The sequence below is a fragment of the Myxocyprinus asiaticus genome, chromosome 7 (genome assembly GCF_019703515.2).
Source record: "Myxocyprinus asiaticus isolate MX2 ecotype Aquarium Trade chromosome 7, UBuf_Myxa_2, whole genome shotgun sequence".
NCBI lineage: Eukaryota > Metazoa > Chordata > Actinopteri > Cypriniformes > Catostomidae > Myxocyprinus > Myxocyprinus asiaticus.
Window position 1 is genome coordinate 43,209,512 of NC_059350.1, and position 20,270 is coordinate 43,229,781.

Sequence of the window (20,270 nt, forward strand, 5' to 3'; positions counted from 1 at the left end):
GAGCAATGACGGTGGAAATGTTCAGAAACTTTTTTGATGCTGTTTCCAAGAAATTCACTTTCAAAGACAAACCTGACCTGAGAAATATTCAATGGAGTAAAAAGTGTGACAGCTTGCCCTGGTCTCCCCTATATTGTATATCATTTGCTATGTGTGTGTTTCAGATAGAATTACATAAAATTAACTAAAGCATAATATGATTCTGCTCTGATTCACAGAGAGGCAATACATTTTGAAGCCCCAATTTTAATGCAAGTCTTTTCAGAACTTTGTATTGTTTATGGCAATATGGCATTTAGGAAACTATCCACTGGGCTACACAGGTTCAGAAAAAAAGTATATTTATATATATTATATTTATATAATATATACATATACATTCATACATACTTACACACACACACACACACACACACACATATATCTATATATCTATATATATATATATATATATATATATATAGTTATTTGAAGCTTTAAAAGAGAACAGTACATACTTGCACGTGAATATAACCACAATGTCTGATGAAGTATTCGTAAGTCAATGAGAGGACATAATCTTCCATTTTTTTTTTTTTTTTAATTTTTTACTTTTTCCTTTTCATTTGTTGTCCCCCACTTTCACACTTTTTCTATAGATAGTAGCTCCAGAAGAAACACTTGACCACACTGATTAAGAAGAAAAAATAAAAGAAATGACTAGAAAACAGTCAAGTCTAAAACGAATAGTTGAATTTATAATGCACATTGTTTGGGCGGCTCTTTGTACAATATGTATGTGTGTGTGTGCACGTGTAGAAATGGGTAAAGGGCTCAGATAGTTGGTATAGTTTACAGTGAACTGTAAACAGAGACACATTGATCACAGAAAGGACAGAGTGAGAGAAAACATCCATGTCCATTGATAATCCATTTTTCTCCTTTTGTCTCTCCGTCACTCTAAATCCCCCCTCTGTTCTTCCCTCTTCTCTTCCAGTTTTTTGGAGGAAATTTGGCAAGGTTTCTCAGTCCTGCTGAGAATTCTCAGGGTCTTTACATCATCGGATTGCATCCAATTTAATCGGTTTCCAGGCATCCAACAGAGCTGGGAACAACCAAATCGGCCGTGATTATTGAGTTTAGTAAAAAAAGAAAAAGAAAAAAAGAAAAAAAAGAAACCCCTTGATGCTTTTGGCCGGTTGAGTTACTGTGCAAACTCACGCTTTTTCAGGAATGTCCACACGGAAGGTGCTAGGAAATCCTTTTGCGTGCTATAGGATAGAGCAGAGAACACGGGGATTGTTAAATCAAATTGCACTCTTCATTCTTACCAATGTTTACATATTTTTTTCCTAAATTTTGCCCAATCTCCCAAGGGAACATCAATGTAGTGACGTTTATCTGCGCACCACCAAAACATTTCTCTGGAAGATTTTTACGACTTGGCTGTCTTTGGATGTAATGATGCTATTACGTGTTTGTGTGATTACAGTGGAATTTAGCAGGCAGATAAAGCAACGGACACAAACATACATGATATCATGCACTGGAGGTAAAATGTAACATGATGATAATTTATAGTAATTTTAATACTATTAACATTATTTTGTGTGTGTGTGTATATATATATATATATATATATATATATATATATATATATATATATATATATATATATATATATATATAATTTTAACTTAAAATGTAACATATCACTTTTATGGGATTAACGCTTGTGAGTCTGTGTTCACTGTTCTTGACAGGCTATCAGCCTGGTTTGCTATGTGACATGCATTGGTTGATTTTGCTTTGACTTCTTTTGTAACTGTTCTCGTGGAGGAGCAAAAATGAACAAAATACAGAAACTGGCCATATTTTGTCTAGAAAATGTAAGATACTCAATTTCTTGTTCACAGAACTGTTGCATAAAAGGAATATCATGCTCATAATCGTGCCTACAGCCGAGTCACCGGCATGCTGAAGTACAGTCAAGAACATTCTTGCTTTGACCAAAACTATGCAACATAAAAGGAAATGTGACCCAGGATACATTAAATACAGGCTACGTTTTTACTATGGTGAATCACCATTTGATTTCCAATGTAAAATCTGGGTCCTGAAGCAAAACCAGTTGAGAACCACTGAGTTAAAGGTACAGACAGGAGCAGTCTGGCTGTGCTGTCATGCACCTACAGTATATGTTAATTGTTAATAATCATAGGACATTACTTTAAAAGCTTACACAGCTGTTATTTTTAATTTAGTATTTAATTTAACATGCTATGCTAACATGTAAACTAACATGCTTTAGTTATATAACATGTTATAGTTACATGCAATTTTTTTTTTATCATGTTTATAATTTGGTTTATTATTATAATTATGTTAGCTTTCTTATTTATTCTATTTATTTTCAAAAGGGAGACTTTTTTTTTTTTACACATACTTCCATTAAAAAAAAAAACAAACAAAAAAAAAATAGTTTCAATTATAATAAAGCATTTGTTCAACCAAAAAAAAAAAAAAAAAACCCTTCTGTTTCACTCCTTTAAGGGTCATTGAAACTGATAATAATAATTGTATAACACCGTATACCATGAAACCGTGATATTTTCGGAGACAGTTATCGTACCATGAAAATCTCATACCGCTGCAACCCTAGTACGTACTAAATTAAAACAGATGTCTTTGAAATGCCAAAGAGCAGGATAATATCAGCTGCTGCGAGCATACACACCACCACAGTTTACATACTATAGTCAGAGGCGAGGAGGCAGGATGCTTTGACTGCTGTCACAAGTGTGATTAAAGTCGAGCTGTGACATATGGTAATTAGAATAGACAGGGTTACAATGTATGACAATATGGCAGAAAAACAGGTAAATATTGTAGGATTTGGTCACTAATGCATATACATTCTGGATAATGTTTACACCAGAGCAAAAAACATGTTATATGGATGTTATTACAGTTATATAGTAATTCCATATGGCATGTTGTGTTTTGTGTGTACACTGACATAAACATGCACCATGATTGATACCACAGATGTAAATGCGCTAAATAGTGGCTATGTGAAATGTAAAACCATGTAATGATGTTAAAATAACTTTTCTTGCGGTCTTTGTATAGTGTAAAATCCATTATAAAGGTATTCTTAATGCCTTATCAAACACATTGTAATGAAAATGATCTTTTCATACGTTTTGTTACCACTGTTGTAGTAAATTACAATATTCACCTAATTATGTTTGCACAATTAAGCATTAAAACACAAAATAAAACATGGAATTTGGTGTTGATCATGTGTTTTTTAATGATATAACTATGAATTGCTAAGTATTATAATGTATTATACCTGTTGAAACAATTATACACAAGAATATATAACTAATTGTAATATTTATTATCACCAAAGTGATAATGAATGCATTATAATGCATTAAATACCTTTATAACTATATCTACAGACTTATGCATTAAATATAAAGATATACATACGTGTTACCAATGTGGTGAGATATGAATTGCATAGGCATACCATGCTTTAAAGATTATGTACATAGATTTCAGCTTAAGGAAAAGTCACAGCACACAGTGTATATTATGTAGGATTAATTGTTTTAGTTGGAAGTTCAGCCTTTATTAGCCAATAAGCAAATCTGTAATGGCACATTCATTCACCAGTGCCATTAAATTCTTTGGGTGGGAGAATTTAGAGGGCAGGGGGGAGGACAGAATGTTGGACACAACTCCACAATTTCACTCAAAAAAGTCCTTTATTGATATGTCCATATATTATACATTTATTGATTTATTGATTGATTGATTGATTTCATTTTTTGAAGGAAAGGGGATAACAAATTGGATAGTGACAGAATACGTCAAGAAAGTGTTTTTTGAGAAATATGATTACATTGTTTTTTTTGTTTTTTTAGAAATATAAATAATTCTGTACAAACAGAGCCATGGGTTATATTTGGAACAGATCAGATCTGGCGGTTTCAGAATTCGTACACTTTGAGCGAGTACTCACACAGATTGTTGGGTTTGTATGGCGCTCGGGCCCTTGGTAAGAGTGTGTGTAGCTCGTGGTGTATGAGCATGCCGTGGTGTGACTTGTCTTTGCCGAACGTAGAGAATGATCTATCATCGGCCCGATTGCACGCATCGCCAGGAAGCACGCTCTCCAGTACCTCAGTGTCTGGCACAGCGTCCATTCCCGGGACGTGCAGGTTGCTACGGTAATCGGCACCTTGGCGACTGTCGCCAGGCATGAAGGAGGGCATCCAGCAACGGTCAGAGTGACCCAGAGCCTTACACTCCTCAGTACAGTTGGAGAAAAGATCAGCTCCTGTGGAGAGAGATAATAAAGAAAAGGTCTGCACTAGCAGCACACAATTAAAGTGTACACCAACAGACAGAATGTATAATTAATGGTGCTTTTTAAAACAAATTTATTTTTGCAATTCCGATCAGTGGCGTAGAAATTACACACTTCAGCTTTAAGGTTAGGGGTTTATTCATATTCACATAATTAATGACAGAATTTCATTTTTGAAAAACAATTCCTTTAAAGGGATAGTTCAGCCAAAAATGAAAATTCCATCATTGTTTACTCACCCCTGTGTTGTTTTAACCCTATATTACTTTTTCTTTTTCTTAACACAAAGGGAGAAATTGTGAAATTTCTTGCGTTTCTTCCATTTATGCATTTTTATGCCCAGCCTTATTTTTTGAACATTTTTGGACCGGTGCCAGTTCACAGTGGATGGAGTTACCCGCGGGTCCCACGCAATGCCGAAAATAGGAAACAAGAGAACAATATCATCGTTCGCCACTTTTGGTTAGGACAAAAACTCTGATTACCATAGAAAATATTCCTTTTATCGCATGTCATTTGCTGTCAGGTTATGGCAGGTCATAGATTTCTCCCTTTGTGTTAAGAAAAAAAACAAAGTCATATAGGGTTATAAGAACACAGGGGTAAGTGAAAAATGAATGAAACCATATACATGAATGCCTCAAATTGTGCAACTTGATGAGGAAAGTGTTTATCTACAGGCCAGACTTGGGTGTGAGTAGCTACTTTTGACTAAGACCAGTAAGAAACCACCCATAACAACCTAGCAACCACCTGGCAAAGCCATAGCAACCACTCAAAATGCCTTAACAACCACATAGCAACACCTTAGTGACAGCATATCAATGCCTTGACAAGACACCCCTAACATTTCAGCATAACCAAAGACCTAATTTTGTTATATTGCCAGAAATCATCTTCTCTGATGATATAATACAAAAAAGACTGTGAAATCCATGCATAATTCTAAAACAAGCTAAATTAGCATTTGCGTGGGAGCATTCTCATTCCTGTGTCCATGTGCTGAGCTTTGTTTAGCCAACAGATGCTCTGAGGAGGCCAAACACTTTCACACACTACCAGATTTTCTGCTTTCACTTTATTCCCTGCTCTTCTGTTTAACAATTCAGTGTCAACAGTAACACAAAGAGAAAAAAAAAAGATAAAGGCAAAATTACTATGAATTATCCAGAGCACAGAGTCTGAAATTATTCATTTTCCAATGGAGATGATTATTTAAACAGACAGACAGTAAAGCATTGCAAGCTTTTTACTTGTTTTATAATCAGCCACTGCGGTCATTGTCAGGCTTCAGCAAAGCACTGTAATTGACTGGCGGCCTTCTGAAAGAAGGATAGTTATATACACAAAGCAGTGAACTCTCTAGCATTTTGTTTCTCCCCTTCTGCCTCACCGTGTCCCTCCCGCCGCCTGTTATTAAATGAATCTGCTGTGATGTTTGCATGCTCTTTTCATGCTGTTAATTTCACCAAGTCTCTTATTTGAGGGTCTATCAAGTCCCTCATTCAAATGCTCTGCAACACAACTAAAACTAACACCACAGGGAGAAACCATCCTCCAAAACACACACTTGTGCATGCACGCTCATGCTTTTTGTCTAATGACTACACAGAGCAGGATAATTAGCTGGTTTCAGAGGAAAAGAAAGAAAGGGAGCTTGAAAGAGAAATAAATGAAAATGAGGGGCAGAGAGCAGTGTGGTGTCATGGTGAACCCTAAAAAAAGCTTGAAACTGTGGTTTTGGATAAAGACCAGATAAAGATAATGTAGGCTCAGTTAAACCGTTTTGGGTATTTAGAGCACTTCAAGACCAACTCAAAATTGAGAAAGGAGAAGATGAGTGCATGAATAAAGATGAAAAATTGAGGAAATGAGGGAGAAATGAGGTCAGAGCTGTGGCCAAGTGGCTATTGCATGCTCTCATTCGTGTAGTTCCTATGTCCTTCGATCACCGTAATTTCATTAAGCTGGATATTCATGGACCAACACTTTTGTTGGTCACTAGCAACATTTCATCAACAATCAGATTTCAAAGTTATGGTTATGGTAAGGATGGGGATTGGGACTTAAACAACACTCTTATCTACCATTCCCCTCTGATTTTAAGGGAGAGACTCCTCTTTATCTTAAAGAAAAGCAAAGATTGCAGGTACAGTAAGGCACTTACAATGAACATGAATGGGGCCAGTCCAATAAATTATTGTTTGGACAGATAAATTTTTTTTTTTTTGTGTGGTTATCAACATATGCAAAAAATGTTGTATATTGAGCTAAACTTTTTTTTTTATCCTGGAACATTCATCTGAAAATCAACATGAAATCAAATTTATCATTCTTAATACACATTTCTTATCTTTTTGTGAATGATTCATGGTGCCAAAGGGATATTATATGGAATTTTGACCTAAATAATTTTCCTTTTCAGATGACGCCCCAACCACTAAAACGACTTTTTATGATCCAATCAATTCTCATTGGAAAAATCAAGTACCACTCAAAAGATTTTCTTGAATATCCTGTTGCACTTAGAAATAGGTTTCAATTACACATGTAAATTGATTATAAACACCGTTTCATGTCAACTTTAACTGTGGCACTGGCAATAGGTGTGGTTTACTTTCTAAGCTTGGAATCTGGGTTGGGGATACATGTTAGAATTCTGAACAAGGAAAAATGGTCAGGATAGGTTTGGGGTTAAGGCCACATCCACACTAATACATTTTCGTTTGAAAACACATATTTTTCTCTATGTCTTGGCCTTCCGTCCACACTGACAAAAAGAGCTTTTCGAACACGCTCTTCCAAGCGGATAAATTTTAAAACGCCGTCTTCTTGTTGTAGTGTGGATGGGGAAAATGGCGATATCTAAAAATGATGCCATATTTGTTGTCGTGATCTTTTCAACCCAAAACAATCAAATGGCAGCCCATGTTGTAGGCTAGCGGCGTTGTTGTGCCTGCTATTCACTTTAATAGCGTTATTAAAGATAAATGCTACTTCGTACATCCTTTCAAAGGCGACAGGAAGTTTACTTGGAATTGGTGTCCAGCGATGGAACATGAGGACAGTTGCATTTCGGACCTTACATAGAACGTAGTAAGAGGATTTAAGAGTTTTCATACGTGTTAGTGTGGACAAGTAACTTTTGGAAAATTATTAACAATGACAGTGTGGACGGAGAGCATTTCAAAAATGAAAATGCCTTTTCCAATTGTATTCAGATTAATGTGGATGTAGCCTAAGGATAGAGTTTGACAAAAATTTAGTTCCAGAACCAACAACATTTTTGCAATTTGTTTGGTTCCTGTTCATTCCTGTTCGTTTGTAGTTGGCAAATCATAGTCACCTTTCTTGCTCCCCCCAAAACAGAGCAAAGAGCATATATATAATAGAAAGAGTGAAATTAGGCCCAGTCAGAATCTGTGCACGCAGAACTCCGCAGAAACCTTCATAGATTTCTGCAGAATTGCGACATCTGTCATTGATAAATGTTCTACGCCTTCCAGATCACTTGCTTATTTGTTTAATACATATTTTGCCTAATTTCATTATGTGTTCAGCTACCAAAAATAGTGTAGTACTATCAGTACCATTTAATACATTTCATTATGTTTAAATCCCTTCCACAGAATTCTACAGACTGTCCCTCAAAATACATGCAGAAAATGTGAAAGAATATCCTGTCTGGGTCTGAATTAGACATAAAAGTTATCTTTGTGGAGGTAAAACGATAGAAGGCATGACAAAAACAAAATAAATTTTGAGTTTTAGGAGGAGAGGGTGAGGGCATAAGATCTAGAGGGCAGGATGAAAGAGTTTGTAGGCTGATATGGGAAATGCGAAACAGAGGGCCAAAGACAAAGACAGACAGAAGAAGGTAGAGAAGGGGGTGGATGCATGCCAGGCCAATCTCTAATCTTTAATTCCTTGTGGCAGAAGGCTTTTCAGAGTGAGATCAAAGGACCTAGTTAGACAAATCAGCCCTACTGATAAACCTGACCATGCAATATGTGTGTATGCAGGGATTCATGGATGAGACACCATGAATAATAATGCTTTATTAGAGTCAAACTATTGTAATGATTTGCGTAGATGACCAGGATACATGCTATTAGTGTGGCTTTGAGACCTGCAGATATATACATAAAGTGCATTAGATAAAATGTGCTGACCCAGAGTTTTGTGCTGATTAGTTTCGCTTGAGGGGACTTCAATAAACGACAAAGCGTTATTTCATGATCAAAGTATCTGGTTATGTAGTGTACTGATAAATTTGTTTTTAAAGCTTGTTTGTGATGCCTCTTTCATTTGCTGGACAACAAAGAAAAGGCACAGCATGATAATTGGTTACAAGGATTGCTGGAATCATAAAGTTATTTGCACAAAATAAATACAGTTTCTTTGCCTTACATGCCAACACACATACTGTCAGAGTTTAATTAAAAATGACTTCCCAGAGGACAATTTTAGTGCTCAGAGCTTGCTCTTTTATAAAGTAGGAGTAGAAGTGTTTTCTTAGGGTATATATACAAATTTGCATGAATGACACAATTGTTGGCATACAGTAAGAATGTAGAGCTGATGTGGATAGCATAGCTCAGATAATTTGGATCAGATTGATAATTTGAGTTCAGATTGAAATCTCTGATTTTTGATTGTAGACATTGCAAATTGAGCACTATTTGTCACATTGTTGAGATCTCTTCTAAAACTCTAGAAGAGACATGAGATTACTGATATCTTTTTCTTAGGAGAGAAATCTGAAAAGCACAATGCTTAAGCAAAAGTCTCCATTTGCGCTCCATCTCAATTCTGTCTAGGAGAAGCAGTTGAGATATTAAAGAGCAGCCTGATCTCACATAAAATTCGGCAAGTGTGCACCGATTTTTCTTTAGCCGAAATCGGTATACGTTGACCGAATTTGAAAACACTGCCTCCAGAGGCTAAAGCAGTAAGTGTTTCAGAGCATATAAACAAGTGTGACATCCATTTATATCCAGGAGAGGTTGGCAGAAGCCAGTTGTAAATATAATTATTCTCAGCTGAACAGGGTGTAAAACAATGAAGATCAATTTTTATTTTATTTAATCTACCCCCCAACCAAAACCCAAATCTAACCATAACCATTAGTAGAGACAAAATGCAATGTTAGAGATAAAAATGCAACCTCCTCGTTTTGAATGGGGATTTACTGTGGTCTCCCATGCAACTGACGCAATGCGCTAACAGTCGTGCCACGAGGGAAAGTAATTGTTGTTGAGCCGTTCCAAATATGTCCGATGGGAGATAGGGCATGTCAGAGAGTCGGCATACTGTTGCCGATCCTAGGGTACCAGAACTTTTGGAAACAGCATGCCGACTTCCCGTGTGATCAAGGTTGCAAAGAGACCTATTTTGTGATTTTTCTTTCCGACGGATTATGCAACCCTTCTGATCTAACAGTCTCAACATCTGAGCTCATACTCAACTCTCACAACAGCTCAGATGTGTTGAGATGTCCATAAATCACTTTCACAAATTACCAGCTCTGATATTTGATCATAATATCAGTGTGATATATATATATATGGACAGAGTGTACATGAAGACATTAATCTTTTGAATCCTTTGTGACATCATCTATATCAAGTACACAGATAACATGACTGTGTACAATGAAACTCAATGTAATTATACCAGTGGTCCCTAAATGTCCCCACAGAGTGAGAAGACAGAAGCTCACAGCATGAAGTTCACATCTATGTAACTGTCAGACACAGAGAAACGGGACATGTAAGGCCTGCTTGCTTTTGTAGGTGAAATGAACAGTATCTGAATAACACAATAAACAACTAGATTCGCATATCCTGAAGGAAATAACAGTGTGCTTTGACTCTGCATTAATGAACTGGTGCATCAGAGCCACCTCCTGTTGTCATAACACTCAGTATGCATCTAGTTATCTGGAAGCTTTTTAAGAGAATTAACACATAATGTGCCTTTTGTGCCACCTTTGCAGTGTAAAGGCAGCCATATATTGTTGATTAGATGTAAGAAAGAAAAGAACAATCATAAATCATTATACAAATGCAAGACCAGTCACATTTAAGTGAATATTACGATGAAATTATAACTGACATTTTAAGTCAATAGGAGTTTTAACATTTATCTAAAATGCACTGTAAAAAGGACACTAAATAAAGTGTAACCAAAAAGGTTTATAAAGAAACAAAAATAGATTCCAACACCTTTTGACCAATGAATTTCTATGATTTTTCCAGTGCTTGGATTACTAGGATTTAAAAAAATAAAAAATATTCAGACTGCACTTTAAAGCATAGCATAACTTGAAAAATGTATATTTACTATTGAAATTTCAATAACACTTTACAGTAGGATGTATTTCATAACATTAGTTAACATAAACTAACAATGATCAATACTTCAACATTTATTAATCTTGATTAATATTAATTTGTACTTATACCATTTTTTTTAATTAAAAAGTTTTATATTTTAACATTAATGCAATATGAACTAACATGAACTAACAATAAATAGTATTTTAGTATTTTATAGTATTTTGATAAATTAACATTAACCAAGAATAATAAATGCTGTAAAAAGTAATTGTTAAATGCATTTACTAATGTTAACGAATAAAGCCTTATTGTGAACTGTTACCAAAAATTCACGACTTTTGCATGACTGGAAATCCATATTTAAAAATTCTCTGATATTTCCAGGTTTTCCATCAGGTTTGAGCTATATGCAGAATTCAGGCTGATGTTTGGCCTTATCTTTCTTTTGTCCAACAGTACTGCTCATCAGATAAAAAGAAAATAAACATGTGTCATCTGTTGTGGACGTGGACGACTTTAAGGATTTTATGGTTTAATTTAAAAAAAAGTAGAACAATTAAAAAACAGTCAAAATTGGCTTTTAGTTTAACTGGGAGCAGATTAACAGAGCGGATAAGAGCTATATGAAATTGTAGAAATGCTGTTGTATTGTTCAGAAAACCACTATCATCACTAAATGTAATTGCAAAAATAATCGCTGTTCTCAAACAAACTCCAGAAAACTCTCCCGGTCTTGCATTAATTGTACAAACAGATAGTCTCACCTCAAAATCACACCATTGGTCAAGCCAAAGCTTGGCTTACTTGCAGTTTGCCTCTGCAGATTAAGATGGAATATGAGAGAGAATTTTAACTTCGAAAAAATTACACACATCAGCTTTAAAACCTGCACTTTGAAGCAAATAAATAAATGAATTCAGTCATTCATTAAGTCCCACCACAGGATATTTACATAATTGTCTGTGGAATCCTACAATATTAGGCCTGTACTCAATAGATATTAGACATCCTGAGTGTGGCCACTGGCCAGGAGCTTTATTGAAACCATTAATGATTTGAGAAGATACTGGACTCTGGGGCTGCAAACATCTAGAAAGTGTGTGTGTGTGTGTGTGTGAGAGAGAGAGAGAGAGAGAGAGAGAGAGTGAGAGAGGCTGTGTTGAATACACATACACTGACTAACTAAGCTGTTCCCCATCAGGAGGAGATCCGCATCCCACAATGTGTGTGTGTTACTTTTGTCTCTTTCCGCTTCTCTTGCATTTTCTCTTCTGAAGACCTCATCACATCTTTTATCAATGGTGTGCAAAAGCATCAGAACGAAAATGGAAAAACACTGGCAAAGCCCTGATGAGGAGAATTTCCCTTCTGAACACCTGTCTTCAGGTCGGCCAAAGACCTGAGCTCACATGCAGAGGACGAGAGATTCTGCTAGGCTTTGGAGAAAATCTGTACATTTTAGGTTATTAAATGTCTTTCAGAGAATGCTAGTGTTCAGAATGATAGTTTCCTAAACATCTGAATGGGATTTTGCAAACGTCTAACTAATAAATTACAATTCTGTCATCATTGATTCACCCGCATATTTCCCAAAACAGTATGACTTTCTTTCTTTTGCAGAACACATAATAAATTGTTTTAATGAATATCAAGTCTTTTAAACACAATGGCATTTGATAGTGGTTTAAGCTCTTTAGAATTTTGCATCACATTCCAAATCTTCTGAAGACATACAATATTTACACCATATGATTTTGGTTAAAAACAACCTGAAATGTAAGTCATTTTTAGTGAAAATCTTGATATCTGTTGCATGTTCATGAATGCTTTGAGAGAAGACAGGAATATTCATTATAATGTCTCATTTTGTGTTCCGCATAAGAAAGAAATTCATTTGGGTTTGGAATAAATTATGATAGAATTTTCATTTTTGGGTGAACAATTCCTTTTCCTGCATTTTTCAGTAGCATGACAGTAACTGTTTTTAGCGTAGCTTTTGCAGTAACAAATGGAGTTAATTAACAGAGGTTTGGGAGGTGCATGTTAATTTTAATCTGACAAATCACAGCCCAGGAGCAGGAGTATATAAGCCGCTGCTTACCTACTTCCTGTGACAACTCTCCTGACATCCCACCTCCACCCCATCACCACCTATCCTCTAGATTCATTATCTAAATAAGTAAAGTCTGGGGGGGTAATCAGGACTCGAGTCGAGTCTCGAGCTCCGAGCCCTCCAGTATAAGGACAGCAAGCCATATACGTTTACTGCTTCAACATAAGATTACATTAACATACGAACTACTGAACCTACAGCAGTCATATAGTATGAGATTTTATTGCAAATGCTGCTTTACACCCAGGCTAGCTGAGACAACAATCAAAAGAATGAACCATCGGGGGCCTGGGTTGCTCAGTGGTAAAATACGCTGGCTACCACCCCTGGAGTTCGCTAGTTCGCTAGTTCGCTAGTTCGAATCCCAGGGCGTGCTGAGTGACTCCAGCCAGGTCTCCTAAGCAACCAAATTGGCCCGGTTGCTAAGGAGGGTAGAGTCACATGGGGTAACCTCCTCGTGGTCGCTATAATGTGGTTTGTTCTCGGTGGGGCGCATGGTGAATTGAGCGCGGATGCCGCGGTGGATGGCGTGAAGCCTCCACACGCGCTATGTCTCCGTGGCAACGCGCTCAACAAGCCATGTGTTAAGATGTGCGGGTTGACTGTCTCAGACGCGGAGGCAACTGGGATTCGTCCTCCGCCACCCGGACTGAGGCGAATCACTATGCAACCACGAGGACTTAGAGCGCATTGGGAATTGGGCATTCCAAATTGGGAGAAAAAGGGGAAAAAAAAATAAAAAAATAAAATGAAACATCATCCAGAAAGCTCATGCAAACAGCCCGGCCCCTGATTCAGTTGAGTCATTGCGCTGCATTTTCTATCTAGTGAAATATTGCTTAAATGCTGTTGCTTATGGAAGATGACATCAACTTCAAAACCCTCTTCCTCAAAAATCTGCATCCCACAATGAGCCATCATTTTGGGATCATGGCCTGCATTCACTCATCACTGTATTTTCAACTGATTTATGTAAATAAGGGTGCTTTCTAATTGTATCAGTTGTTTGTAAGTGTAGTTATATGTTTAAGTTTAATGCTGTCACCATAATTGAGATCCTAATTGTTTTTGTGTCAAATAAATACTGCTGTACAACAAATTACAGAAATTACTGATTAACTGATTAATATATATATGTATATATACAAGCAACAGTTTGAAGAGAATATTGCATTGAATATTGGGAAGCTACAGTTTCAAAGTACCTTCCACAACACTGGCTTTCACTATTGCCATCTGTGCCATATATTACTATCTGTGCTTATGTGTGTACGTGTGTGAAGGAAGGAGTTGCTCTGATGGGGATCTGATTGCATTAAATTACAGTGACAGAATTGATTTGATTAACGTCATCCCCACGCGCTCCTCATTTATAGATAATCATCAATCTATCGCTCACTCATGTTAATCTTATTGTGCAATTTGTCACGCCTCTGTCTCTTTGCAAACAAATTCAGATATAACAGTCATCTAAAAGGAGGCCCCTCCCCTCGGCCCCAGCTCATCTCACTTAAAACCCTTCACGCTCTCCCGTTTCCTCTTCCTCTCTTGCTATCTTGCAGTGTCTCTTGGCTGGGCTTCTCTTAATTTAGACTGATATCTCCAAATTGATGCTGTAAGAACAAAAGTAGGCAAGGTAGGGATGTGTGAAGGAGATAGTGGGTGTGTGTCTCGGTGTGTATGTAAGTGGTTGTTAATGCAGTGGTACTACCCCCGTCCGTGTCCCATGCCTTCATCTTAACTTTGCTGTGATAATTGGCAATGCGGAGACAGGTATTGAAAAGAGAGTGCAGAAACAGCGAGCTTGCCAAGACACACCCAGAGGAGAGCAGTGAGGAAAAGGACACACACACACACACACACACACACATCTCTTTTTACCTCTTTGACGCTCTAATAAGCTTTGAAAAAAATTCTCAATGTCTCTCCCTCTTCCCCTTTCTTCATTCTTATGTTATGATCCCCCCCCCCCCCAACACCGAAAGGATCATATCAAAAGCCCTCCTACAGTAAAGTTGCCTCATACTGTAGCTGCCTCAAATGCAATCTCCAAACCCACGCTCATTGCAAACCACCAATTGCATTTGTATTCCATTGTGTGCAGTGCATATGTAATATCTGGTAACCCATTGTCGAGCTGTTTGCCAAACTGAAGGCTGAATGTCATGATTCTTTGGAGCAAAAAGTCAGAGCCTTATCCAGTCGAAGCCGTAAAGCTATTCTCTGGCTCCACCTTGATCAATAAACAAGCTAAAATGAAATCTAGAACTTGAAAGTAATAAAAGCTCATAAATAAATAATGAATAAACAAAATAAAATAAAATTTGCCTCAGACGAATGATTTCCATTTCACTGTGTTTGAATCAAATGTTTATGGCATTTGATATGAATGGGGAAATAATTGTGTTTGGGGGTGGATATGAGATGGGTGACGGCAGCTGTTCGGGTTTGTTACCGTGGAAACTTTCAAATACTCGTTAAATGCTTCAGAAAGCCTGTCCATCAGACAGACCAGACTTGTTTGCGGCATTGACTGAAATCTGTTTAGCTTCGTTGACAGATGTATAATTTCCACGTACCCCCATATTAAGCAACTTCTGGAATCGGTCGAAGGCTTGTCACGTTTCTTTTATAGCCACAATACACACCAGGCACTCCAAACAATTTCCCAATGCATATCTCTGCCAGTATTCCCCTCAGCATTCAATCCCCAGGGTCTTTCACCATATAATCTACAATTTATAACATATTGGTGTTGAAAGCAGACGAGAAAAAACTGACAATCAACTCACCTGCTGTGTGGCCACGGTTGGTGGCATCATGGTCGCTGTCACCTTGTTCGCTATCGCCATGTCCACTGTCTTTAGAACTGACGATATCTGCCTCTTGAAATGCTGAACTGTAAAATAATTTGCATCATTTATTAGTCATTTGGTAATTGGAGCTATGTAAATTTTTTCTCACAGTGCAGTTTTTCATAGATAAGTATTGATTGTTTAATTATTTTTTTTACAGTTAAGACAGCTGATTAAATTTGATATCAAATTCTGAATCAGATTTCTGCTATGTAGTATCAAACATAACTAAGACACGAGCAGATCTGAGTCAGATTTTTGCCAAGGGCCACGTCAATGATGTGTGTGTGTGTGTGTGTGTGTGTGTGTGTGTGTACACGTTCGAATGAGGGAATCATCTCACCTGTTCACGCGACGGGGTCTATCCACCAGGTAACTGAGCTCAGTTCTCTGGTGTTTGGTCTAAAAGACAATAGTGTCAAAAATAGTAATTAAAAAGTGTTTATAACATTCTGTGTTTTGCATTGAAACACAGGTCAGCTCTTTGTTCTGCTCTGACCAGAGCACCTCAACCATAGAACCGCCTTTGTTCCGCTGATACCCAGTGACTGTGTGCTTAGCATACTTAAACCCCCGTCCAATGCACTCGCCCCCTCCCTACTCTAACTTAACTCCAGTGGGCTACACCCTTTCATAGAGTGCCAGCGGATAGTAAGATGGTGCATGTGTGATAGGGTGGTTCGCTTAAGAAAACATGGGTTGTCTCCTGCCTAAGAAAAAAGACGGTAGAAGAAGAGGAGAAATATGTTGGCAGGTTGTGAGGCAACATATGTAACTGACCCTGAAGCGTTGCAGTGTAATTAAAATGCCTGAAAATAGCATTCCACAGCCCAGAGGTTGAGCTTCACTGTTAAAAGCACTAGCCTACATGAGTCACAAGCAATCAGATGATTGCAATCTGACATTACAAACATGGGAAGGGGAACTCTAACAACTCTAATTGATTTAAAAGTTAAATGTGTGTATGAACAGGAATACTGTATATTTATGTATATCATTTTTCAAATGATGCATGGCAACAAATGCATGGCAACACTTTACAATACCTTTTCATTTAAAAGTAATTTAGAAATATTACAGATTGCTTAACAGATCAGTCAATTATGCATGCCAATATCAATAAATAAAACTACATGAATCACACTTTCATGACATAGCTATTTGAATGCACATGTTGAAATGTGAATGATACCTATTGATATTAAATAATAACTAAGTATGATATATGCAAGTTTAAGGTCTGTGAATGTTAACAATGAAGGTATTATTAAGTGTTACCCAACAAAGTAATTAAATATATTTTTTAACCTCGCTTGATAAAATGCCCCCGTTGGAGATGATGTCTGGTTGCTGATCCGTGTATCCGGTAACGATTGCTCCGCACGGTTTGTGCTCTGTGTCTGTGCTCCGGGATGGGCTGCACGGTTTGAGGAACATCAGGTCGGTTTTAGCGGACTCCGGTGTCAGGCATACCTGGTAGCAGTAGTTCTGGTTCTGGTGGTGCGAGCCGAAGTTTCCGGACTCCTCCACCGGCACTTGTGCCGTGCTTGTCACGTTAGTGCTCTGCACGAGCATGATGTCTGATTTACTGAGTTTCTTCTTGCGTCCGCGCGCCTGGCGACTGCAACACTGACAGCACGAGTCTCCGGCCATGCACGTATAGATATTGAGTTTTTTGTCCTTTTGGCAGCGCACCGCCAGCACGATCATCGCGAGGAGGAAGATGAAGGACACGGAGCCGAGCGCGATGATGAGGATGAGTGTGAGGTCCAGAGAGCCTTCTTTGGACTTTACAGAGCCCCGGTCGCCGCTCCGGCCCACTACCACGCTGTCCACGAGCACCACGTTAATGCTCGCCGAGGAGGAGAGCGGCGGCTGCCCATGATCGCGCACCTCGATCAACAGGTCGTACGGGTGCGGAGGGTCCCGTTTGCTGGACACCCGACGCGCGGTGCGCAGCTCGCCGGTTCTCCAGTCCATCCGGAACATCCCGAGCTCGTTTCCCCGGAGGATGCTGTAAGATAGGCGAGCGTTTTCGCCATCATCCGCATCTGTGGCTACAATACGGGTCACCAGGTATCCAGGTTCGGCTGATCGGGGTAAATGTTCCCTCGCGGTGCCGTTTTTGCCGAGAGGCGCAATTATAGACGGCGCATTGTCGTTCTGGTCCACGATGAGGACATTAACGGTGGCGTTGGCAGTTAGCTCGGGGGCACCGGAGTCCTTGGCATGCACCATAAAACTGAACTCTTTGATCTGCTCGTAATCGAAAGAGCGCAGCGCATATAGATAGCCGTTCTCGGAGTTGATTGACACGTAGGTTAAAATGGACATACCCTGTATTTCGCACTCCAATATGGAGTAAGTGACATAGGCGTTCTGTCCAACATCAGGGTCCACGGCGCTTACCGCGTAAATGTAAGCGCCCGGGACATTATTCTCCGTCACATACACGTCGTAAACCGACTGCATGAACCTGGGTGCATTGTCATTTTCGTCCGAAACGTGAACTTTGATAGACTTGCTCGTGGAGAGAGAGGGCACCCCCTTATCTTTCGCGAGCACCGTGAGTGTGTACGACTCCGCTTTTTCGCGATCCAGCGGACCGTCCGTGACGATGGTGTAATAGTTTTTGAAAGACGATTTGAGTTTGAACGGCACCTCGCCGTGCAGCTCGCATGTCATCTGTCCGTTCTCGCCGGAGTCACGGTCTGTGACGCTCAGCAAAGCGATCACCGTGCCCGTGGCAGCCTGCTCGCTCACCGACTCGGTGACGGTGCTGAAACTGATCTCCGGTGTGTTGTCGTTCACGTCGATGAGTTTGACCAGAACTTTGCAGTGCGCGGGCACGGAGTTCGCTCCCATGTCTTTCGCCTGCACGTAGATCTGATGGGTGCTGCTCTCCTCGTAATCCACCTCGCCGGTCACTTCAATCCTCCCGGTGCGCGAGTCAATGTTAAACAGATCCCGAATGCGCGGCGGATTGTGACTACTTAAAGAGTAAACAATCTCTCCGTTTTGGCCCTCATCCATATCAGTGGCGTTCAGCTGAATAACGAGCGTGCCAACTGGAGAGTTCTCGCGCAAGCTCACAGAGTACACCGATTGATCGAACGTGGGCGCGTTGTCGTTGGAATCCAGCACTTTAACCACCAGCAATGCGGTGCCGGTCCTTTGCGGCTGCCCTCCGTCCATGGCGGTGAGAACGTAGCGATGCACCGCTTGCTGCTCCCGGTCCAAGGGTTTATCCAGCACGAGCTCCGCGAAGCGGTTGCCGTCGCCTTGAGTCTGAACGTCCAAGTAAAAGTAGTTGTTGGTGGTGATTGCGTAGGTGCTCAGGGCATTAGTCCCCACATCTGGATCGAAGGCATTCTCCACAGGGAACCGGGTGCCCGGTGTGGCGCTTTCGGTGATCTCCACGGTGATTTCCGTCTCCGGGAAACTCGGAGGATTGTCGTTAATATCCATCACCTCGATTTCGACACGGAACAGCTCGAGCGGGTTCTCCAAAAACACTTCGAGGTGCAGGAGGCACGGGACGGTCTGGCGACATATCTCCTCTCTGTCGATGCGCTCGTTCACCACCAGCGCGCCGTTCTCCAAGTTTATCTCCAGGTACGGCGTGCGCGAGCTAGGCACGGTCTGGAAACGGCGCGAGGAAAGTTTGGTGATGTCCAGCCCCAGATCTTCGGCGATATTTCCCACAACCGTCCCGCGCTCCTGCTCCTCCGGTACCGAGAAGTGCAGCTGCGATAGCCCTCCATCCAAGACCGAGAAGAAGAGAAATAGCAAAATCATTTCCAAACAACAAGTGCACACCTCTTTATTCCCTCTCTCAAGCGCACACTCTCCGCGTCTGTTTTTGCACTGTTTATTCTCCAGTCACAGCTTAGGAGTTACCCATTGCTTTTGTCCAGGAAAACATATGCAATGTGCAACTTCTCAAATAAACGAGAAAGCCCCTGTGCTGTATGGCGTCAGCCTGAAACCATGTCGCCATATGCGCAAGACCTATAGCCATTTGATCTATAGCGCTGTCTCAGAGAGAGCACAATTTAGTAGTCCGTGCGTCAGAGCAAGACATTGCAGAACCGACAGATGCCCCAAATCCTTAATAGTGGGGAGCAAAATCTTTCCAGACTCTTTTGTCCAGAAAGTGAATTAGTCAGTTCCTCATGAAAAAATAAATAAAAACAATCCCCAACTCGGATTATTGCAAATAAATAACACTTTTCTCTATACACATTTCTGATGGCACATAACATACAGGGAGTGCTAAGAAATCCGTAGGTCTCCTCTTCTCGAGTTCTGCAAAGAGAGTGAGCAACGGCGCGTTGTTTTGGGCAAAGCTCTTGCCACCATCAGCCAATGGGCGTCCCGGACTGCCTGCGCTGCGCCACCTGATTGGACCGCGGACATGTCAATCAGAGCTCCCTCCTTAGTGCACTCTCACATCCCCACTCCCGAGCTCCTCACTTTAAACGGAGAATGAGAATTGATTTACGTGTCTTATAAAGTCAAAGGTAAATATTAGCATGGGACAGCACGATTCCCGGAGCATAGAAATCCTTCCGCTAGTGTTTTCAGTTGTTATTAGC

General features: G+C 39.7%; 1 protein-coding gene across 6 annotated transcripts; it reads right to left on the bottom strand.

The window, feature by feature from the left end:
- Positions 1-228: 228 nt before the first annotated feature.
- Positions 229-19,970, bottom strand: LOC127443664 (protocadherin-10-like). 6 transcript variants are annotated; one of them, XM_051702402.1, is made up of 6 exons: positions 16,981-19,970; positions 16,016-16,074; positions 15,610-15,716; positions 4,176-4,333; positions 1,201-1,250; positions 229-1,084 (listed from the first exon to the last, which is right to left on the bottom strand). In XM_051702402.1, exons 1-6 carry the CDS (start codon positions 19,468-19,470, stop codon positions 1,057-1,059), a joined length of 2,892 nt encoding a protein of 963 aa, XP_051558362.1. In that variant the 5' UTR covers positions 19,471-19,970; the 3' UTR covers positions 229-1,056. The 6 variants fall into 6 exon arrangements, with proteins under 6 accessions (XP_051558362.1, XP_051558361.1, XP_051558363.1 ...); XM_051702401.1 differs by having other exon boundaries at positions 4,016-4,333; XM_051702403.1 differs by having other exon boundaries at positions 229-1,250.
- Positions 19,971-20,270: the final 300 nt, after the last annotated feature.